Here is a 24,290-nt window from a genome sequence, read left to right as displayed (position 1 = left end):
ATTTCATATCCTCTGTTAGTTTGTCTGTCAATTCTTCTGTTAAATAGTGATGTGGCTTGAGACGGGGCCCACTCTCTATTAAAACATTAATTAAATATTAAAAACTAATTTTTTTTTTTTGCATAGGGGACCCACCCCTTATCCCCTCACCTTTTCTTCCCTCTCCCGTCTTCCCTAAACCCAGATCCCACCCCACTTCTAGTTTTCATCATCTTCCCTTCACTTCGGCAAACCCTTCCCTTTCAGCTAATAGACACTGAACTTGGGTTTCTTGGGCCGGGTCGACCCGATCCCAGTCGCCGCAGCGGATCTCTGCCGTTTTTGTTGACGGAACTTGATTTTAAGGCGGCTAGTGAGAATGGCTCGGCTCCTATGGGTCTTACCCTTAGTTGTGACGGCAAGAGCTCTATAGGCAGCCTCGCGAATGGCTCGGCGGTGTCGTGGAGTCGAAGTGGAAGCGGAGTAGTTGGCGGTGGCGATGGAGAAGTCAGGTGCCGAGTTAATGGAGGCTTGGGTGAGGGCATGGAGGAGTTTGGATGAGTAGAGGTACTGCTGGTGTAACGATCCGTCCATAAATATTACAGTTTTTCTAATTTTAAAATGTGAATTTATGAAAATGCCCTTCAAGGCGAAAACGTTGATTTTTGTTGACCACCTTATCATGTCATGTAAGATCCATTTTCTTGGCATATACTCTTAGTACTCGTTGCTACAAACGCGTGGGCCTAAACGGATTCGAATTTAGAGTTAGAACGAAGATTTTACGGAATTTGAAATAATATATGGGCATTTTAGTAATTTTATAATTGAAGATATTTCTCATTAGGACCTCCCATAGGCTGCCATATGGCAGATCACCTCCCTATTTCTGGGGTAACCTTCATCTCCAAGTTCTCTTTCTATCTCTCTCGAAAATTCTATCTCTAAAATTCTCTTCTTTTTTTTTTTTTTTTTTTTTTTTTCTCAGGATGCACTATTTCTCGCTCCTCAACTCTCATCTCTTCTTCCCTTAGCTCACATATCTCATCTCTCAGCTATCTCTCTCTTTCTTGGTGAACAAACACACACACACACACAAACATCACGCGACGACCAGATCACTACCACTGTGGGTCATTTTCAGCGACCCCACCACCCTCGAGATTTCTCCATCATGAACCCAGACCTGACTGAGGCCCCTCATTCCTTTTCCTTCTCTGCACAATGGTACCACCATTGTTTCCAATGGTTTTCCAACGAGTGCACCATGATCTCGGCTATGGTAAGCCTCAAGGACACCATCATTCTCTTACTTTTGAATTTTTGATGCGTTACTGGGCCTACATACATGAATGGGGTAAGTTTGAATGTAGAAATGACACGGGAGAATTCCCCAGATTTCGACAAGGAAACACTAGACTTGCTGGCCATTTTTCGGCCAACTCTAGTAGTGATAGGCCACGAGATAAGTATGGTTTGATTCCTTGCTTCACAAGCTTCATTTTGGTATATTATATGGTGACTTTTAGTTGAGATTTAAGCTCCATCGGAGCTTGGGAAATTCCTGCCGAAATCCAACCTTCTTCTTATTTAGGGCCTAGTGACTCGCGAGTGTAACGGGCCAAACCCGGCCCGAGGCAGCCTAGCCCCAACTAAACCGACCTAAAACTTTGGAGCTTAGAATCAGACCCAATCCAAAACTAAGCCCAAGCCCTAAACCCAATACCCAACCCAAACCCCTTTAACCCTAGAACATGGTTCATGTCCATAATCCATTATCCTAGGCCTAACCCACCTAAACTTAACCCAAGCTCAAATCAATATTGGGCCAACCCATTTAACCGACATGAACCGAACCAACCCACTAAATGTTGACCCGACTCGAACCGACGTTGACCCGGTGACCCTTGACTTTCTGGTTAACGTTGACCGTTGACTTTTTGGGTTTCGTCCGAGATTCATGCTAGACTAATTTCGATGTCCCGATTCCAAATCCGCTCTCCGTTTTCTCAAATTCAATCATTTTAATAGAGTTTTACTAAATGGCCTTTATATGTGCGTTTAGGTGCATCGGTGGAGGTGATAAAATATCAGTGAGTGGACCTCTTTTTAACTTGTTTTTATAAAATATTAGCCTAGCATGCATTCCATATTTCATGATTTGATTATGATTTATAATATGCTCTATTGACTGTTATACTTATGGTTTACAAAATAGTTTGATTTATCGAAATTACGTTTTATTAAAGGTATTGAACTATTGGATTTGCATATATGGATTTCTATGGTTTTTAAATACAATTTATATTACAGTTTTACGAACATGAATTATTTTATGGATTTCATGAATACGATTTATCTTGGATTTATGAGATGAGACTTTGAGCTAGTGAGCTCCGATGTTTGATATGAGATGTTGAGATATGTTTTTGGTACTTACCTAGTGGGCTATCATACAACACATCCACACAACACATGTATGTTGATGTTTATGGCCATAAGGTACAGATGGTGGAGGAGTGAGGTATGATATATTATATACCCTAGTTTCACTGCTGAAAGCAGTGTCGGATAGCTTCACTAGCCACGGCTAGTGTCGGTGTGGATGTATGCTATTTTATACAGCTTCATCTTCCGGTGATGGACAGGTTATTCAGCTTCACCTTAATGCGATGGACAAGTTATTCAGCTTCACCTTCGGGTGAAGGACAGGTACTGTCTTCGGGCGACTATGATACCCCTAGTTGAGTACAGCACGAATGTTTTTCATGGCATGCTAGGGTGTTTATAAAACCTACTATGTAGTATTATATATGTGTTTTCAAAACAGGGGGTTATTATGTTCGAAACTAAAATGGTTTTCTTATTATTAGTAGTATTATTATAAACATTGGTCCACTCACCTTTTCTGTTTTACGCCCCCTCAAGAGTTAGAATCGAGGCATTCGATCCCGGCGTCAGGGCACTTCATCTTAGGTATCCTCGAATCTTCTCAGCGTAGGTATCATTCCTTTATTCGTATCTTTTCCTAGTAATTCCTTCATATTGTTCTGGTTAAGTTGTATGCTCTGAAAACGTTCTTGTTTTGGCATAATCGTTCTAATTACTTATTCTTTATTTGCATGCATGTTTAAAATGTCTTCGTCACCCTCAGGTGTCAGCCAATACGTGTCTACCCTAGTATGTGGGGATATCGGGGTTGGGGCATGTCAATTTGGTATCAGAGCCAAGTTTGTTCAGAGTATACTTAGGATCTTCTTCTACTCTGGTAGTGTGTTGGCCTTGATATCATTTGGATGTCATGGCTTCCACTTGTTGATGTCTTTCAACATGGATGTGCAATCCTCGTCCTACCTGAATAGTCACATCCTATTGAAGAATAAGAAACTCGTGTCCGGATTGTGCCTTAAGTTGACGTAAGTGATCAAGGAATGACATTCAACATCGGAGTGACGTGAGTTAGAGGAAATCTTAGTGGGATGAAGTATAGTGGGATAAAGTCGAGTTGGGATCAGTTGAAGATCGGAGGTTGTGATGGTACTCTGCAAAATGCATTCCTTTGGAATGGCAGGCAAAGTTATACATATTGGGAGATTACTCAAAATACCCAAAGTTTGTGTTGGAGAAAAATTAAGAAAGCATCAGTTATAATCCGAATTAGTTTTCCTCAGGTTTGTTGTTTTCATTAAGGGAATTTGTGTGGACCTTCCAAAAAATCTTCTCGGTGATTGTCTTAGTGATAACATCTTTGTCTACTCTGACCACAAGGTTAGCTATTAGACATCTACATGCAGCTTTATACAAATTTCTCAATTGTTGACCTCGCTTGGACTTCGTACCTTTCTTGGGAAGCATGAGCATAGCAGAAGTTATTCTTACCAAATCCAAGGTTGTGACAATCGGTAATCGATGATCTTCTCAAGGGTTGTGAATTACAAAATATCATTGATCTTGTTGATTCCTATCAACATTTGTCATCGATTCATTGACTATAACCCAAACTCTCATCTTCAGTTAGGAAACGAATCAGTTTTGTTTGAGATGTTGCCTCACCCTACCATTGTTCTTACACATTTCGATGACACCAATAAATGCCGAATCCGGCGGTGATGTTTACTGAATGGTTTGTCGTGCACGGATGCAGCATGATCGTGTGACGTTAATTTCTTTTGACATCAACACTGTATGAAGTGAACCATCATATCTTCTACTTAGGTTTAACAACTACCATCCGTACTTGGAAAACTTAATGACACCTTCCGTGGAGACTTTGGTAATGATTCGACGTTTGTTGACCATCTCATTCGGTGTATTATCCATCAGTCCGTGAGGACTATACCTAGAACCATTTGGTTGAGTTCCTCATTTTTGAATCTTCCAGACTCTCTAACATTTTGGTCCACGTTAGCTTTGTTCGTAATCCTAGTTTCACCTTTTGGTACTAAAATATGTCATAGTCAATATCGGGTTACCCTACTATTCTTTGTATCATTTCTGAAGTGAACAGATTGTCTAGGAGAACCACTCAAACGTCGAAGTTTTTAGTTAAGATCATTAGCCTTCTTGACATGATTTCTCACTAAATCCGTAAGGAATTCAAGAGGGATCGACTCGGCTGAATCATGGGCCCAGTTCATATCGATTCGGACAGGAACGTTATGAGCATAACCTTTTCACAAGCTTACTAGACTTAGCAGGAAGAGTTCCAAGTGGTTGTGAGGTTTTGAGCTGTCTTTTAGTAAGGGATTGGTGAAAGTAATAATGCAAGTGGTCAGCAGATTGCATCACCAATCACTAACTACACGCAGAAATGAACAATCACCTCCTATTATCTTGTTACAATTCATAGGCATCGTATCATACTATAGTAGTTATTTTCTAACGATATACATATACATATACATATATATATATATATGTTCATTTGCCCAAATATTTTAAGGGTGTCTCCCACCCAACTCTAAAACACCTTTTATATGCATCTACTGAGATTAAATTCCATCATGGGTTCCGAGCCTGGTAATTTTGGGACCAGTTATGTGAATAGTTTGAGGCGGTAAACATTATTCGAAGGAAGCGGTCAGAATTATGGTTCTTCTAATATAGGTCTCGAATTTTATACCTCTCAATCAGGATAATGATCATCGCAATTAGTCACGAAAGAAATGTTTTACGACATGTGTTCGCTTCTACGCATCTTTCGACTACTTCACTCCAGGACCTTAATGTTCATGTTCACGTGGATGTCGAAGCACTTCTAGCAGCTCTGATTAGTGCACTGGATAGTACGACAACGTAATTGAGATGTGAATCGGACGATCTAGGCACATTCTTACATTGGGAAGCAAAAATGGTATTATGGCATTCTCAGGACTCGGGAACTTCTCATTTGCTTATCGAGACAACGATGAGTTATCGGCATTACAGACTGCAGACTGTAATATCAATAGCTTAATTGTTGGGTTCACTAAGCAAGTGGGCAAGTCAACCTGTCGACAACATGAGCTATTAGTTTGCTATGATTAGGACTCGACTCAAGACACACTCATTCTCAGAGTACGTGGCATGACTAATGTTTGGGCAAGGCTCATTTTCATTCTTGGTTTTGTTTTTCCGAGCAAATATTTTCAAACTACATTATTTTATTTACATATGTGTATTTTTATTATTTCAAATTTTGGGTGAGTTATTTCCTCTCTTGATTTTAAGTTAAGTACAAGTATTTGAACAATATATATATCTATTCTTGTAGTTGGCTTATTATACGCATATATTTTTTATCTTATGTTATTACATAATTATTTGTATTTTCAACTTTATGTTTTACATAAGTGTTGTACTACTATAGTATTGAGGAATGAATAAGGTATGAGCTTGGAGGCATAAAAGAAGAATCATTGCAATCCAATCATGACGAAATGGCATTCTCCTTTATGTAGCCACTCTAACCTGATTTCTCCCTTGTATATATATACATATTTTCTCCCTATTTTCGAGTATCGTACATATAACAAGTTATTTTAAATTTTGGGGATGAAATTTTCCTAAGGGGGTAGATTGTAACGACCCGTCCCCAAATATTACGATTTTTATAATTTTAAAATGTGAATTTATGAAAATGCCTTTTAAGGCGAAAATGTTGATTTTTGTTGACCACCTTGTCATGTCATGTAAGATCCCTTTTTAGCGTATACTCGTAGTACTCATTGCTACGAACGCGTGGGTGCAAGTAGATTCAAATTTGGAGTTAGAATGAAGATTTTACAGAATTTGAAACATAGGGGCATTTTAGTAATTTTATAATTGAAGATATTTCTTCATTAGGACCTCCCCTAGGCTGACACGTGGCAGATCCCCTCCCTATTTCTAGGGTAACCTTCCTCTATGCGTTCTCTCTCTTTATCTCTGTCGAAAATTGTCTTTCCAGAACTCTCTCCCTTTCTTTTTTTTTTTTTCCCGGGATACACTCTCTCTCGTTCCCCAGCTCTTACCTTTTCTTCCCTCAGCTTATATCTCCCATCTCTCAGTTATGTCTCTTTTTCTCAATGAACAAACACACACACACACACACACGAAAACACCACGGGGTGACTGGATCACCACTATTGTGGGTCACTTTCCGGTGACCTCACCACCCTCGAGACCTCTCCATCACGAACCGAGACCTGACTGAGACCTATTCTTCCATCTCCTTCCCTGTACAATGGTACCACAATTGTTTCCAATGGTTTTTCGACGAGTGTACCACGATCTCGACTATGGTAAGCCTTGGGGACACCATCCTTCTCTTACTTTTGAATTTCTGATGCGTTACTGAGCCTACATGCATGAATGGGTTAAGTTTGAATGCAGAAATGGCATGGGAGAATTCCCCAGATTTCGGCGAGGGAACCTGAGACTTGCCGACCTTTTTCGGCCAACTTCGGGGGCGATAGGCCACGTGATAAGTATGGTTTGATTCATTGCTTCACTGGCTTCATTTTGGTATATTAAATCGTGATTTTTAGTTGAGATTTGAGCTCCATCGGAGCTTAGGAAATTCCGCCCGAAATCTGACCTTCTTCTTCTTTAGGGTCTAGTAACCCGCGAGTGTAACGGGCCAGACCCAGCCTGAGGTAGCCCAGCCCTAACTAAACCGACCCAAACCTTTGGGCCTTATAATCATACCCAATCCAAAACTAAGCTCAAGCCCTAAACCTAATACCCGACCCAAACCCCTTTAACCCTAGAACCGGGCCCATGTCCATAACCCATTATCCTAGGCCCAACCCACCTAAACTTAACCCAAGCCCAAATCAATATTGGGCTAACCCATTTGACCCAAATGAACCAGGCCAACCCACTAACCATTGACCCAACCCAACCCGACGTTGACCCGGTGACCCTTGACTTTCTGGTCAACGTTGACCATTGATTGTTGATTTCGGGTTGACTTTTCAGGTTTTGTCCGAGACTCCTCCTAGACTAATTTTGACGTCCCGATTCCATATCCGCACTCCATTTTCTCAAATTCGATCATTTTAATAGAATTTTACTAAATGGCCTCTATATGTGCGTTTAGGTTCATCAGTGGAGGTGATCTCATTCATGCTAGTTCGAGCGGCACTCAGGCAATAAAATAGCAGTGAGTGGACCCCTTCTTAACTTACTTGTTTTTATAAATATTAGCCTAGCATGCATTCCATATTTCATGATTTGAATATGATTTATGGACTTTTATAATTATGGTTTACGAAATAGTTTGATTTATTGAAATTACGTTTTATTAAAGGTATTGAACTATTGGATTTGCCTATATGGATTTCTATGGTTTTCGAATATGATTTATATTACGGTTTTATGAACATGAATTATTTTATGGATTTCATGAATACGATTTATCTTGGATTTATGAGATGAGACTTTGAGCTAGTGAGCTCAGATGTTTGATACGAGATTTTGAGATATATTTTTGGTACTTACTTAGTGGGTTATCATACGACATATCCACACAACACGGGTATATTGATGTCTATGGCCATAGGACATTGATGATGGAGGAGTGAGATATGATATATTATATACCCCCAACTTCACTGCTGAAAGTAGTGTCGGACAACTTCACTAGCCACAGTTAGTGTCTATATGGAAGTATGCTATTTTATACAGCTTCACCTTCGGGAGATGGACAGGTACTGCCTTCGGGGGACTATGATACCCCTAGTTGAGTACATAACAGATGTTTTTTCATGGCATGCTAGGGTTTTTATAAAACCTACTATGTAGTATTATATATGTGTTTTCAAAACAGGGGGTTATTATGTTCAAAAGTAAAATGGTTTTCTTATTATTTGTACTATTATTATAAACTTTGGTCCACTCACTCTTTCTATTTTATGCCCCCTCAGGAGTTAGAATTGAGGCATTCGATCCCAGCGTCAAGGCACTTCAGCTTAGGTATCCTTGAATCTTCTGAACATAGGTATCATTCCTTTATTCGTATCTTATTCATATCTTTACCTAGTAATTCCTTCATATTGTTCTGGTTAAGTTGTATGCTCTGAACACGTTCTTACTTTAGCATAATCGTTCTAATTACTTATTTTTTATTTGCATGCATGTTTAAAATGGTTTCGTCACCCTTGTGTGTCGACCAACACGTGTCTTTTCTGATATGTGGGGATATCGAGGTTGGGGCGTGTCAGCTAGGCCTCGGACTTCCACTTGGTGTGGCTGTGGGCGGGTTCTTGTTGGTGGAGGTGGTCTTGCTTGGGTTGGATTTTCTTCTTCTTTTACCTTCTAGAAGAATCCCAAGCTCGATCAGAGGTGGCTATGGGATTCGAAATCAAAGTCGATGTCATGGGGTTTGATTCTCTCTTTAATTGGGGAGGGGGGTTCAGAATCAAACAGAGGAATGGGAATTGGAATTGGAATGTTCTTGGATGGGGATTTTTTTTCTGTTAATCAAACAGAGAAGTGGGATAAGAGTGTTTAGAGAAAAAGGGTGGGGGGGAGGAGAAAGAAAGAAAGTGAGAGGAAAATGATGAAAACGAGAAGCGGCTCCGTCATTGATGGGTGGCCGGTAAGGGTGGGGAAGGGAGAAGTTGGGGGGTGAGGGGTGGGTCCCACATGTAAAAATAATATTAAAATATTTAATAGAAGAATTGATAGACAAATTAACGAAAGGTATAAAATTGTAAAAAAATCGTAGATTAGGTATGACATTGAAATTTTTTAAAGATGGGGGTATGAAAATGTGACTAATCCAATAATGAAGGTAATTTTATGTAATTTACCCTAAAAATTCCAAAATTTCTTCAAAAGAAAGGCCTGATTAAGAGCTTGAAAATTCCTCACTCCAAGACCCCCTTCCTTTAGATCATCTCTAACTCTTGGGTTAAAACCTAAAATTTTTAGCTTAGAAAATTTAGGTTTTAACCCAAAAACAACATTTTTGCTCCAACCATTTTGGTTTAAAATTTTAGCCCTAAATTATTAAAGAATGAATTTAGGCTTTTTTTTTTCCTTAAAGTAAAATTTTAAAAGAAAAAAAAATTATGTAGACTATCCTAATTTAATTTTATGAACATTTTAACAAAAAAATATTTAGATTCGGACAAATGTTCAAAAATCACTAACCGACACCATGAAACTCATGAAACACTATGAAAAATATGAAACATATAAAAGAATTTCTTTTTAATTACTTTAGCCATTGGTTTAAATTTTTATATTTTAACCGTTAGATTTAATGAATTTATAAATATAAAACTAAATAAAGTATACATATATGGTGAGCCAGCCCACTAACCCTGAAGGAATCCTGAGCTAAAATTGACCCATAAATGAGTTTTGAGTTTTAAGTTATATTTGTCCCAAGGGTTGGAGTAAGTTGAGGTAAGTTTTGAATCTAAAATTTGAGTTTTACTCCAAGGGTTGGAGTATGTCTTAGAGGGGCACAACATTTCACTACAACAGTTTGGATCTTTTACGACTTAAAATATACAGCGTTCAGTATTGGCATGCCTTAAATAATATTATTCACGACATTCATAAAGTTTATGTCGTAATACTTATGAATAATCTCGCATTCACAACATCACTTTTGTGTAAGTCGTTAAATAAACATATTTATGGCTTAAGTGTTGTGTGTCGTATTTGACAATTTACACAACAAACTTTCCATCTCTTTTAAGATTTTGCATTATGTCATAAAATAGAATTTTCATATATTTAGGTTCCTACTTTTTATGATACGAATGACACGTGGTAAATAATGATTTTTACCTTTTCAGATTCCTTCCCAAATCTAGAGCGGGAGGTAATGGCGCCTCTCTCCAGTCTCTCTCTCTCTAGCGTGACGACACCCAAATCCACGCCGAACTCTCTCTTAGTCTCACTTGCCCTCAATAGAGACCCGATCGGATTCAGCGCGAGGTACAACATGTCGAACCGAAATTGTCACCTGCGACCCGTCGGAAGCAAGGGTTTCCCAAAACCCCAATGGGTCTTCGTCCCCAAGAATGCAGACCACAACAATCCAATCCCTCGAGAGCCCAATCTGAATCCCAATCCCATGCTCTCCACCTCTCTCCGGCAATCGTTCCCCAAGCAGCAATCCAATGCTGAAACTTACACCGCTGCAGAGCTCGTGGTGGCAATTTCGTAATTTACTTGCACCAGGATGAGGCGGTGGTGGCTAGGCTCGGCGTCGACGAAGGTGGATTGAACGCCTTGGAGTTGCGAAGAGTGGTGGATCTTCTTAACAGAGAGCTCTCTGGCTTGCTGAAGTTAAACCTAAGGTTTCAGCGACAAGGTAAAATTATTGCTATGTCATTTACATCTTGACTTGCAAAAGCTGGAAACTTGACACTGAATAATCAATTTCTTGATAATATTTTCACTGTTTTTGTGTTGCTGCTGCCCCATTCTTGTCAGTGGCTAGTGATAAATCGTTGCATGAATTTCTGGATCGGTTTCTACAGTTTAGAAGTAGGTGGTATGATTTCCCTCATCGCGGTACCAAGGAATTGGTGGCGGGGGCATCGTTGGGGAGTTCGAATTGAGCCACCGTGTGTTTATCACTACACCACAAACCCTCTTTAATAGCATTCATTTGTAGCATTTTTTTCTTAAAAATGCTATCAAATAGTATTTTATGCCTTTAATAGCATTTTTTATAGCGTTTGCATATTTTATGCCTATAATAGTATTCTATTATATGGTTATTTGTAGTGAGTCAGTGACGTCCCCATTTAGATTTCTGGATATTTACTTTGATGCAGAGGGGATGAAGGCATAAAGCTTGTAACTGAAGCAATATGTTATGTAAGAATTTTCAATGACTTGGGAATTGGAAGCAATGTTGATGGGTGTGTGATAACTAAGGTTTGTTGTTTCAATGGGAAAAACAGAGTATTAATTTCGTATTGATACAATTTTTTTTGTACATTTTTGTTGGCTCTGGAGACACAGGGAATGCCTGAGGAACCTCTTGGTGCCCACCCCTCGTACCTATGTCAGTGTGAAGGCTATAAATTTACCAAGAAGACCGGTAAGAAACACGTTTCTTTCACTTAGCTTTCTAATCATTCAACTACAAATTGTCGCTTGTCTTGCATATCATAAACTTGGCATCATTCATCTTCTACTGTCATACATGAGAAATTTCATGCCTCCATGAGTTGGTTTGCAACTGTTATGTGATGTGAGCACACCTGAAACGTTTTCCAAATCTGTTGTGTTTTCTTTTGTGCAGACGTTCTCTTCACAAACGTCACTCTGTTGACTGAAAAGGTGGAAGTGATAGGAGGCGAGGAAGAATGAAACCACCACTTCACAAGGAGCATGTGAATGTTCATTTAGTATTCAGTTTCCAAGGTAAAACCTATGTGACTTGATCCCAACTTGTTATGGGCTTTCTCCATCCATGTGGATTTATCTCGTTATATAGATTTAGCAATCGCTATTTTTTGTTGTGAACTCTTTAAAAATTATTATGATCATCGTCATCATTAATATTCACCTGTTTATGTTTCTTTGCTCTCGGATCTGCTAGGTTTTTCTAACTGGATGATCTAACAGGATTTGAGAATTAGCTCAGCACTTCTTGAAGAATTGCTTGGATTTTTGTTGGTATGGTGCATTTTGTGATCAAAATTGGATGCTCTATGGACATGGAGGATGTGCTTGGGAGATTGCTTTTTTGGTAGGATGCAGCTTTGTAGTCATCATTAGTTTCCTCTGTCAACTTTAGGATGTACATCAATTATAAGAGGAACAAAACAATTCAAATTTTTTGTTTGTGTGAAAACTTCCAATTTTACTGTAGTTGACAATTTCTACTAATTATTCCAAGTATTTTGAGTTTAATGTGTTTATGATCACTGTTGTTATCTTTTTATTGTATTCTTTACAATATTAATTTAGATGTTATGAAGTGAGGTTCATCTAAAATGAATTGTTATAATAAATGTAAATTATGGATGCAAAATTAGCAATAATTGTTGATGGTAGTCTTTCTTTACAATATACGACGTATGCCGTAATTGTTTTCACAATATTATGACATTCAATAAACATCGTATCAGATATAAATTACGGCACATATGTATGCCATAATTGTTTTCGTAATATTATGACACTCCTTTAACGCCGTATCTAATATCAATTAAGGCATGCAAGGCACGCCTTGAAATGCATTTACGGCATGATTTGCTTAAATTATTCACGATTAGTAGAGTACGTCGTATTTGACAAAACATCTTTTACGACGGGGGCTTTTACTGCTTGGGGGCTTACACCGTGAATAACCATTTATGGCGCTTTTTGTGCGCCGCAAAAGACCAATTCTATTATAGTGTTTCTTCCAAGAAACAGGAAAATAGGCCTGAGAATTTATACTCTGTCCAAATAAAATTGCGCGTCCAGTTGCTAACATGTACTAAAACAATCTTAGGCCAAGCATAAATAGAAAAATTGTGAGATAACATGCTAATAATAGTCGAAATAATACATAGAAAGAGAATGACCACCATTCAGATATACAATTATGAATCTTGTCTGGCAAAATTTGGAAATAAGCGGAACGGAATGGCAAGAAACGGAATTGCATTTTTTTCCAGGCATTCAAGCTGTTTACTAACATTTCCGGAATAAAAAAACAAGATGGGGTCCACTTAAAATCAGGAATTGGATCCCTAAATCTCCTGGAATTGGATCCCTAGATGGAGGTGGTATTTGGGTTTCGGGGAGAAGGCTCTTCCAGGAATCCAACTTTTATACCCAAACTACCCTCGTATCTTCTACCTCCCCCTTCGTACATGTGACTCTCCTTGCCCAGTCTGCCGACTCCCTTGCACATTCACCAGCTTAATCACGATACTGGATGATTTTATGCCAATATGGGCTTCGAAGACTGAGTTGGTGGAATGGGTTGTCGTTAGCGAACAACGGATTTGAAACTCGTTCGGTGCCGCATGTCAATTGAACGACACTCTTAACACTTGGAATTGAAGCTGCAGTGGTGGTGGATCCATTGCTATGGTGGTTGTGGGGAATATTCCAGTGGCTGTGTGGTTGAAGAGAGATGGAGGGAGATGGAAAAATAAGAAGGGGAAGCTGAAGATAGTTGGGGTATGAAGGTGGTGCGTACTTTACGAAAAAGAAGAAAAATGAAGAGTTACTTGGGGATTAGGAACGGAGCAAGGAGATTTGATGGGTGGAATTTAATTTAATTAATTAGTATGAAAATAATTTATTTATGTAAGGACAATTTAGTAATCATTTTAGTTTTAATTCCGATTGAAGTAGATTAGTAAACAACTTATATGGATTCAACATCATTCATAATCCAATTCCAGACAGTTTTAGTAAACAACTTCAACAGGAATCTGATTCCGATTCCACCTCATTTCAATTCATTATCAATCAAATTCCTCCTCAATTCAATTTCTCTCAATATAATTACGGATTAGTAAACGGACCCTTAGGTCGTCCAACAAAAACTGGAACCCCAAGATAAATAAAGGGAAGCCTTCCATTAGGAATTCTCAACCAATTAGAGACCGACGATGAACATCTTACTTACCTAGATGAACATGAAACTTTGCTTTATTCACCAATATCCAGAATTCAAGCCATGCTCATTAAAGAAAAGTTGCAGGTTAGTACCAAACTAGCCTTGTTCACTTTACAGAAAATCATGATATCATTCTCAAAAAAAAAAAAAAAATATGAGAGGAGATGCTCGAGAGGAAGAAATAGCTTTGACCTTTCCAGTTTCAAATAAATGCACCAGACCTTGGTTGAATCTAAGCTTGAATTCAACCAAAATAGTTATTTTCAAAAGTTTAACTAAACAAGTTTTTGAATTTTTGAGAATTAAAAAAGTATTATTCTTTAGAGATGTCCTTAAAAAAGGGATCTAAGAACAATCAAATCAATTTTTTTAATAGGATACCAAACGAGTCCTTAGCATTTTGATGATATAAAATGTCAAACATTTGATTTTATGTACAAGTGAAAAAATACAAATAAGATTATCATATATCAACTCATAATAGCATCACTATTTTAAGTCAAATATGTAAACGATACAAATAAAGTGAGATAAAGCATGTGTAGTCATTGATTTCACACGTAAAGTAACTTACTCTAATACATTAAAAAAATTGATAACATGAAGAGTTGTTTAACTAGTTATAAACTCATCCAAAATCTCGTTTTCAAGGAAAAAGAGTCTAGGAAGAGATTATGATATACAAGAAAGGTAAGGTATTTTATTCGGGCTAGTACCAGCGCGCAGTGACTTTACGTGGACGAATGTGTATCGTGAATTCCATACGCAAGTCTACAGAGATTCAAGAATAATATTTGAATTTTGACCAAAAAGTGTAATTTAGACACTCAACGGAAAAATCAGTTGGCCTTGGGTTGGATTGGAAGGGTAGGTGCCACACTGCATCCTACTGTTTTGGTAGGCTGTAATGGACCCCTCAAAACTCTTCTCGTTTGCCATCTTTTGTCCTGCTGTACATGATCACCACCGCAATATGGGCCAATAGCTTTCACAATTAGTTCTTACCAATGTTTCATTTAGGATGACCCACTTTTATGAATAATATTGAATAACACTTCCATATCATTCCCACCAATGTTTCATTTAGGATGATCCACTTTTGTGAATAATATTGAATAACACTTCCATATCATTCCCAGCAAGGAAAAAAGTCTTTTATTTATTCCTTTCAAACGTGATATATAAATTTGAATAAATTATTTAGAAATAAATTTTAGATGTTGGAAAAAATAAATTGTTCCGATTATAACGTTTATTGTACAATGAATTTTATTTAAAAATAAATTTTAATGTTGAAAAAAATAAGTTGTTCCGATTATAGCATTTATTATCTAGTGAATTTTTTACATGGTTCGGTACAGTTTCACAAAGTATTAAACAAAAAATTTAGTAAAAATTTACTGATCTGATATTGAATTCGAACAATTTGTAAATTATAGAATTCAAATTTGGTTGAATTTACTGATATGTATGTTCCAACGTTGATCATGAACCCTAAAACAAAAACATATATAGAGACATAAAAAACTAAAAAAGCGCACCACGTGGGGGTGCAGCTGCAACAACTCACATATTGACCTACTAGTTAATTTAGCCAATTTAGCTAATTACCTCCTATCCTCTCTTAATATTCTCAGTCCTCTGATATGTCATGTTATTCAATTTCTCACCACCTTACAAAACAATCCCACCTATTTATATCCAAAAATCCATGTGATAAATTTTAGGAAAAAAAACACAGAATGACAGAAAGTAGCAGAGAATCCATGGAAGAAGCATCCTCTCATGAAATCACCTCCCTTCTCAGTAAGTCCCCTTCTTTTATTTTCCATTTTTCTCTTTGTTTCTTTTCCTAATTTTACTTTTTTTTTTTTAATGGAATATTTGCAGTTCCTAAGGAAGAGAAAAAACATGAAGGCTTCCATGGCCAATCATCATCTTCCGGATCAACAGAAGAAGAAAACTCACCAGTGGAACAAGTAGCGCTAACTGTGCCGACAACCGACGATCCCTCCCTCCCCGTCCTGACGTTCCGAATGTGGGTCCTAGGCACTCTCTCCTGCGTCCTCCTCTCCTTCCTCAACCAATTCTTCTGGTACAGAACCGAGCCCCTCTCCATTACCGCAATCTCCGCCCAGATTGCGGTGGTGCCTCTGGGGCAGCTTATGGCTTCCAAAATCACCAACCGTGTCTTCTTCAAAGGGTCCCGCTGGGAATTTACGCTAAACCCTGGCCCTTTCAACGTCAAGGAACATGTTCTAATTACCATCTTCGCCAACTCCGGCGCTGGCACCGTCTACGCGATCCATATTGTTACCGTGGTTAAAGTTTTTTACAAGAAGCACATCACTTTCTTCGTGTCCTTGCTTGTTATCCTAACAACTCAGGTAGCTAGGTCAAAACTTATTTTATCAACCAGCGGTTAAATTCTGAAGCTTTTTGTTTCATCGGTTTTAGTTAATTAATTGATTTATTTGTTGAAGAAGATTTGTTTTGATATTTTGTTGATTAGGGGTTGATGGGCTTTGAATTATTGAATGGTTGGTAGGTATTAGGGTTTGGTTGGGCTGGGATTTTTAGAAGATACTTGGTTGAACCAGCTGCTATGTGGTGGCCAGCAAACCTGGTTCAAGTTTCACTGTTCAGGTACGTACACTTTTTTTAACCATTACTATATAATTTTACCGCATTAAGGTGTGGTTAAATTTGTCATCTCATTTTTTTCCCTCTATATCTTTGGTTTTTTTTTTTTCTCTATATTTTTGGGTTACGAATAATCATGGATTCCGGTGTTTTTTGGGTGGCTATCGAGCTTATTACTTTTGATCGGTTGGTACATCGATCGGTTTGGAGGGTTTAGAAGAAGGGTAGGTGTTTGCATTCAAGCAGTGTTGTTTTCAGTATAGCTGCCCATGCATGACACAAAAGTTTATAATGCTACAAGGAAACGACAGGGATATTAGTTGTTTGCATTGTTTTGGCATATTTTTTAACATCTGTATCATTTCTATATATAAATATTTTAGAAATGTGAAGGGCAATCGCTTGTCATTGTTAGCTAGCTATTGATATAAGCTTTGTTTGAAAGTGTTTTTGCTTTTTAATCGTATGTGTTTTTTTTGTAGAAATTACTTCAAATACTTTTTCAATATTCACTTGTATTTTTATTAAGAATTGATTTTAAAAACATTTTCTTCAAAAATATTTTCTATCATTTTAAAAATAATTGAAAAAAATACCCATATTCTAATTTTTGTAAAATTTATATTCATCGGTGGTCGACACCCAACCACTGTACGCACATGAATATTAAAAAAAAAAAAAAAACTAAAGTATTATTGATGAACTGTTGTGGATCAGAGATGATTTCTAATCACAAATTCAGAATGACGGGTTGGGCTGTCCAACACACAAAAGAAATACCCAATTGCATTTTGTTTGTTTACATAAAAAACCAAAACAAGTCTTTCTCATATTTTTGTATGCAAGTCAAAATCACTTAAAAGATTCTTCATTAATTGAGCTAAGGCGAATCATTGCGCTAGAACAGCTCTTGGGTTCTTCTTTGTATACAACGAGTTTAATATTAAATTATTATAGCTAGATTATTGTGTGTGTATTAGTCCAAATATTCCATACATTAGTAAATACATCATTTCACTAAAAAAATTAACAAATGTCAACTATTTTAATAATTAAAAAAACGTAAAATATGATAAGTTATATTATGTAGCATTAAGTGGTATATAAAATGTATGATTGAGTTTGGGATCAAACCTAAAACTATAACATTCATACTACTGAGTGCTACGAAGTATTAAAACCACACCCTTTTGAGTTAGCAAGTTACAATACTTTCATTTGTTCATGCATCATCTCACTTTAAGTCTCATTACTAAAGCAAAATAATAACATGTCACGTCTCATTCCACATATTATTGGATAACTAACATTTGAGAGAACTCATGTCACAGGGCCCTCCATGAGAACGAAGCAAGGCCCAAGGGTGGGTTGACACGTACCCAGTTCTTCCTAATTTCCTTCATGTGCAGCTTTGCCTACTATGTTTTCCCAGGCTACCTCTTTCAGATGCTAACTTCCCTTTCATGGATATGTTGGATTTTCCCCAACAATGTCTTGGCCCAACAGCTTGGCTCAGGTCTTTATGGGCTTGGAATTGGCGCTGTTGGGATTGACTGGTCAACCATCTCCTCTTACCTTGGAAGCCCACTTGCAAGCCCATGGTTTGCCACAGCCAACGTGGCAGCTGGTTTCTTCTTTGTCATGTACATATTGACTCCCATTTGCTATTGGTTTAATATCTACAAAGCCAAAACCTTCCCCATTTTCTCAGACACATTGTTCACATCGGATGGTCAAGAATACAACATAACAGCCATCATTGACTCAAATTTTCACCTTGATTTGGAAGCATACAATCGGGAAGGTCCGCTTTATCTCAGCACGTTTTTCGCCATAACATACGGTGTTGGCTTTGCTGCGCTTACCGCCACAGTTGTACATGTTGCTTTATTTCATGGAAGGTAACTAGTCACATTTCATATCACAATGCGTTTTAACTAGGCACCGGTTTTTATAATTTCGTGTTTATATCTTGGAGCACATAATTATTTATGTGATGAGACAGATAAACACATAATATACAATCAATAATAGGAATGTAGGTTTTGCAGCTCATTCTTTGGCTATATGGTATGTAGGGAAATATGGGAGCAAAGCAAAGCAAGTTTCAAGGAGAAGAAAATGGACATACACACAAGGTTGATGCAGAGGTACAACCAAGTGCCTGAGTGGTGGTTTGTGATCATACTTTTGGTCAACATTGCAGTCACTATATTTTCCTGTCAATATTATATTGAGCAGCTCCAGTTGCCTTGGTGGGGTGTTTTACTCGCTTGTGCTATTGCCATTGTCTTCACCCTCCCCATTGGTATCATCACTGCCATCACAAATCAGGTACTTTTTCGACACCTCAACTTATTCTAGCTAATATTTTCACTCAAACCTCTTTCAAAATTGAGAAATATATAACCGCTACAACATCCTTATGATAACACTCCAACTCCCTTCCAATGGTACACAAACCCCCTCGAGTAGTGCTCCAATTAACCTTGCTAATATTTTCATATTCAAATTTTACCTATTTTGGTTTCTTCATTCACCTTTCAATGTATATCTCCATTTCTAATTACAGACACCAGGCTTAAACATCATCACTGAGTATATAATTGGGTACATCTACCCAGGATACCCAGTAGCCAATATGTGCTTCAAGGTGTATGGCTACATAAGTATGACACAAGCCATCACATTTTTGCAAGACTTCAAGCTTGGTCACTACATGAAAATCCCTCCCAGAACTATGTTTATGGCCCAGGTACAATTCCTATTCCTAATTTACGAGAGATAAACTAGACATATATTTTCATCTTTCTATATCTCTCTTCATGTGATTAGGACACATTCTTGTGACGAGAGATATAAACATATGGGTATCTATACCTCGGTTGACCACAAAAGTCCCCTACAATTTACTCTTATTGCCTTTTTTACTAATATTGATGTTGATCACCTCTTAGGTTGTGGGAACCCTAATAGCTGCCATTATATACCTGAGCACAGCTTGGTGGCTAATGGAAACAATCCCGGACATATGTGAGGACACGTCATCAATATGGACTTGCCCTAGTGACACAGTATTTTATGATGCCTCGGTCATTTGGGGCTTGATTGGTCCTAGAAGAATATTTGGTGACTTAGGCATATATGAGGCAATCAACTGGTTCTTCCTAGTTGGGGCAATTGCCCCCATTTTTGTATGGTTGGCTGCCAAGGCCTTCCCACAACAAGAGTGGATTAGGCTCATCAACATGCCGGTCCTAATCGGTGCGACAGGATCGATGCCGCCAGCTACAGCGGTGAACTACACTTCTTGGATTATTTTAGGGTTTCTATCTGGTTTTGTGGTGTATAGATATAGACCAGACTGGTGGAGGCGCCATAATTATGTACTCTCTGGGGCACTTGATGCTGGACTTGCCTTTATGGGGGTACTTTTGTATTTTAGCTTGGGGTTGGAGGACATTAGTCTTAGCTGGTGGGGGAATGACCTTGATGGTTGTCCTTTGGCTACTTGTCCTACGGCCAAAGGAGTGGTTGTTGAGGGTTGCCCTACTTACACATAGAAGAAAGAAATTGTAAGTTGTATATAATCCCTTTGTTTTTTATTGTTGAAGAATTGCACTAGATACGAAATTGATTATAAAATTCCAATTGATTGTTTGTATTGTTGATTTGTAATCAGGAAACAAATGGGATTCATTGTAATTTGCCCATGTATCGTTGATTCTTGAATTAATTGTTATTTGGCAACCTCACTAGGGTTCAACAAAATGTTACCCAATTACAAGTCTAATGTAACCTAACAATGAATACTATGTTAATTGAAACATTCTTTTAATTGAAACATTCTTTGGAATCCTATTGGAATTTATCTTATATGAATAGAATTCCGAGAGTCGTGGTCTAACCTTTTTTGAATCTCTAGTGCAATTGATTAGCATTTACAACGATCATTTGATGATCGTAAAAAAGATGTACGCGACTGACACGCGAGAATCTTTCTTTTGAACATTAATGAGGGCTTATTGATGAAGGAATAGGTTTTCTGCGTATTCATAAAAGAATGGCTTAAATGTCAAAATGGTCATTGTCGTATAGCCATATGAGCAATTTAGTCCCCATGTCTTGGATTTGGCTAATTTAGTCATCGTGTTTGTCTCTATTAGCCAATTAAGAACATTTCATTCAATCTCTTTTAAAAAATTCATAAGAAAAATCATATAAGATATAATTACCCTCTCTCTTTATAGAAAAATGCAAATCAATGAGAAATAACACATATAAGAGATAAAACTTTCAATCTGAAAAAATGATTAAAGTTGTAACATAGAAAATAGAGGGGGTAATGTTAGGGAGAAGGTTAGGGAGTTGGGAGGAGAATAATTTTACTTTCAATTGTTAATTTTATTTCATTTTTAAATATTTCAAATCAAATAAATTATAATTTTATAAATAAGTTTATAATAACTTAATAAATTTTTTTTGCATAAATTAGATGGAAATGTCCTTACTTGGATAACGGAGATAATAACTAGCTAATAATGTGCTGAAATACCCCAAAAATTCCTGCTGGCAAGTGTAATGGTACTAAATGAATGAACTCTGTTTTAATTTTGACTTGCAGCATCCCCTTTTGGAGGATTGTATAATTGGTTTTTCCTGTTTCAGAAATGGAAATATATCTGTATTCGCTATTTTCCTATTCACTTAGTTATTTTTATGTGAACTTATTCGAAGTTTTTTTTTGGTGATTGTATTTCGAATTTTTATCCTGAAATTACTGCAAATAACTTCGATCTTAGTACTTAAAACTATTTAGGTTTTCGCTTGTCATTTTATTCTCTCTTTTATCAGGTTCATTTTAGGCGAATAATCGCTCTACATACTGATGTCAATTTAGGAGACTGTTCTTTTCCAGAAACTTGTCGTCACATGAAGGTAAACGTTACCCCCATCCCATTACTTGAGTGATAAACTAAATTTATTCTAATGACTACTTTTCATGAAGTATTACACTTTTCTCTTCATTGTTAGACGTGCAAGTATGTCCACTATGAGCTTGATCCAACACCTGATGTCTCACACATGATGATGGGGCCTCGAGATCTCGGTCCCCCTAGACAATTAAGGCCTCAGCGTGCTGAATACTGTTCCGAGGTTGAACTCAACCAGAGTGGATTAACTGTGATATACGCAACTTTAGAATGGACATTATAGGACAATTTGGAGTGATAATGGCAGATCCACCGGGGGACATTCATATGGAATTGCCCTATGGGACAATGGCTGACGATGAAATGTGCAATCTTAATGTTCCAGCATTGCAGACGGATGGTCTGATTTTCCTTTGGGTCACTGGACGTGCAATGGAGCTTGGGCGTGAATGGTATGTGTATACTTTGGCCATCTGTCAACTATATGTTTCCTGATGCATATAATCAAAGATGCTTAATTGGATCTGCTTATTCTTTGGCTTTGGCTCACCGAAATACCACCCTCCTTCTTGCAGTTTAGAACTTTGGGGATACAAGCGAATTGAGGAGATAATTTGAGTAAAGACTAATCAACTCCAACGAATAATTAGAACAGGGCGGGCTGGCCACTGGCTTAATCATAGCAAGGAGCATTGTCTCGTTGGAATAAAGGGGGATCCCATAGTAAATTGAAATATCGATACTGATGTCATTGTTGCCGAGGTCAGAGAGACGAGCCGTAAGCCAGATGAGGTTAGGGGAATATACTTCGTCTAATTCTGCAGTGAAATTCCTATTCGAATATAATTCTTCCTAATGCGCTTACAGGGTGAACAATAATAGAATTTGTACTTTTTCCCTTACAAGTTAAGTGGTGGTAATCTAGAAGTTGTTGCCTTCTTCTAGATAGTTTTATCATGATTATCGTCTTTATATTATCATTATTTGTTTAATTATTGTCAATAGTTTTATCATGATTATCGTCTTTATATTATCATTATTTGTTTAATTATTGTCTTTATATACACTCCTGCAGATGTATCCTTTGCTGGAGAGGGTAAGTCCAAGGACAAGAAAGCTAGAACTGTTTGCTCGCATGCACAATACTCATGCAGGGTATGATTTCTTGACTACCGGTTGTAATTGTTAAATGAAGTTCCTTCATTGCTGTTGATCACCAACGTAGTAAGTAGTGACTTTTTGCATGAATTGATAATGAGGGTAGTAGAGGATCCTGTGACAACCGGTGACAATCTGAATCTAGCATTGTCTTTAGGTTTCGTAGGTTAAAAGAGATTTGATTTACAACTCGTAAAGGCAAAGTCTGCTATCATGCTAATGAGGGTAGATGAACATTATAACTCTTTCGGGTAATTATAATGCGTTTACCATTGTTTATTCCCTCTTGTTGTCTGTGGGGCCTTTAGTTGAAGATCAAGCTTTCTAATCCTCCACTCGTTTGCAGACAGACATCCCGTTTATGAGCATTTTTTGCTTCCCATCTTGTCTGGGGACGGATAAGAATTACTGAGAGGCGAGATACTTTCTTACTTTTAGCCACTTGGGGTGGCTATTCACATGTGTGTCCCAAAGTGACGTCCATTTTTTGGATTATGGTTTTTATGTTTTTCTTTAATTTTGTTCCGAAGTATCTTGTTTCAGGTGGATGTCACTAGGTAATCAACTCATTGGTGTAAGATTGGTGGATGAAGGCCTGCGTGCACGATTCAAAGCTGCTTATCCGGATGTGGAGGTGCAGCCCGCTTCCCCACCCAGGCCCTCTGCCATGGAAGTCGACTCTAATGCTGCCCAAATGCTGTGTCCATTCTCAGAACCTGCAGTTCCGGAGGCACCCTATGCTGCCTCTGAAGTGAGGCCATCACCAATGGATGTTGAAATTGCCGGTTGAGTATCCACTTGATCCATCACAATTACTCAACCAAAAAAGCGTTCCGTTGTTTGTACTGAGATGTCGAAAGGAAGTCCCGCCCGGCCCTTGCTCGGATTATGATAGTAATGTGATGAGGTTGAGAGGGACTCCTTGATCGTCGTCGATTTTGTCAGATGTGTTTACCTCTTTTTAGTATTAAGATAAGAAGAAAGAAAAAAAATCGGTAGTACAACGAGGCTTAGATAGTGTACTTCTGTGCCATATATAATTGAGCATGCAATGTTTTACAGTTACTATAGTTCTGAGCTTATGATGTTTGATCGTTATTTACTGCTGTTGTTCCCTGGTAGTCGCGTCGTGTGTGCATCCGGTGCATCCAAAGGCTATTATAACTTTGAAAGATTTTTGGATCGGAATTTGAACTCTTTGATTCTAATCCGATGCATTTAAGAACTTGTATAACACGAGACAAGAACATATAACGGTGAAATTAATAAATATTTTTATATTATTAACCCAAAATGTTACCATGACAATGCACTTATGCAATACAAGTCTTAAAATACGTATGAGTGACATAAAATTTTCTCATTTCTTGCACTTTATTTATTTTTTATCAATGATATGCTGCATAATTTTGATTGGACCCACATAAGAATGTAAGATGGAGGGACAAAGATTGTCTGCCCTCTTATGTCCTCCTATTTTGTATAATCATGGTTAAACCACGTTAATATTTTATATT

At 37.7% G+C, this 24,290-nt stretch overlaps 1 protein-coding gene, 1 long non-coding RNA gene and 2 pseudogenes across 5 annotated transcripts; 3 read left to right on the top strand and 1 right to left on the bottom strand.

Moving 5' to 3' along the window:
* Positions 1 to 219: 219 nt before the first annotated feature.
* On the bottom strand, positions 220 to 8,904 carry LOC148691173 (transcription factor bHLH147-like; annotated as a pseudogene).
* A 1,385-nt stretch (positions 8,905 to 10,289) lies between these two features.
* Positions 10,290 to 12,330, top strand: LOC148691172 (uncharacterized). Of its 3 annotated transcripts, none has more exons than XR_015955635.1 (3): positions 10,290 to 11,512; positions 11,717 to 11,838; positions 12,043 to 12,330. It is a non-coding gene; the product is annotated as an uncharacterized LOC148691172 (long non-coding RNA). The 3 variants fall into 3 exon arrangements; XR_015955634.1 differs by having other exon boundaries at positions 12,017 to 12,330; XR_015955633.1 differs by having other exon boundaries at positions 11,717 to 12,330.
* A 2,764-nt stretch (positions 12,331 to 15,094) lies between these two features.
* On the top strand, positions 15,095 to 20,452 carry LOC137713776 (oligopeptide transporter 7). The gene is made up of 7 exons (XM_068453127.2): positions 15,095 to 15,844; positions 15,929 to 16,425; positions 16,587 to 16,684; positions 18,013 to 18,582; positions 18,760 to 19,015; positions 19,254 to 19,436; positions 19,639 to 20,452. The coding sequence occupies exons 1-7, from the start codon at positions 15,781 to 15,783 to the stop codon at positions 20,242 to 20,244; spliced, it is 2,274 nt and encodes a 757-aa protein (XP_068309228.2). The 5' UTR covers positions 15,095 to 15,780; the 3' UTR covers positions 20,245 to 20,452.
* An 899-nt stretch (positions 20,453 to 21,351) lies between these two features.
* LOC137712284 (putative N(6)-adenosine-methyltransferase MT-A70-like) lies at positions 21,352 to 23,875 on the top strand (annotated as a pseudogene). The gene is made up of 6 exons (XR_015955644.1): positions 21,352 to 21,391; positions 21,501 to 21,619; positions 21,716 to 22,067; positions 22,191 to 22,407; positions 22,691 to 22,770; positions 23,317 to 23,875. The product of XR_015955644.1 is annotated as a putative N(6)-adenosine-methyltransferase MT-A70-like (transcript).
* The last annotated feature ends 415 nt before the right edge of the window (positions 23,876 to 24,290 follow it).

Source organism: Pyrus communis, chromosome 14 (genome assembly GCF_041283825.1).
Source record: "Pyrus communis isolate YQ-2024b chromosome 14, ASM4128382v1, whole genome shotgun sequence".
Classification (NCBI taxonomy): Eukaryota; Viridiplantae; Streptophyta; class Magnoliopsida; order Rosales; family Rosaceae; genus Pyrus; species Pyrus communis.
Note: the sequence above shows the minus strand (reverse complement) of the source record. Positions and strands in the feature narration are given on the sequence as shown.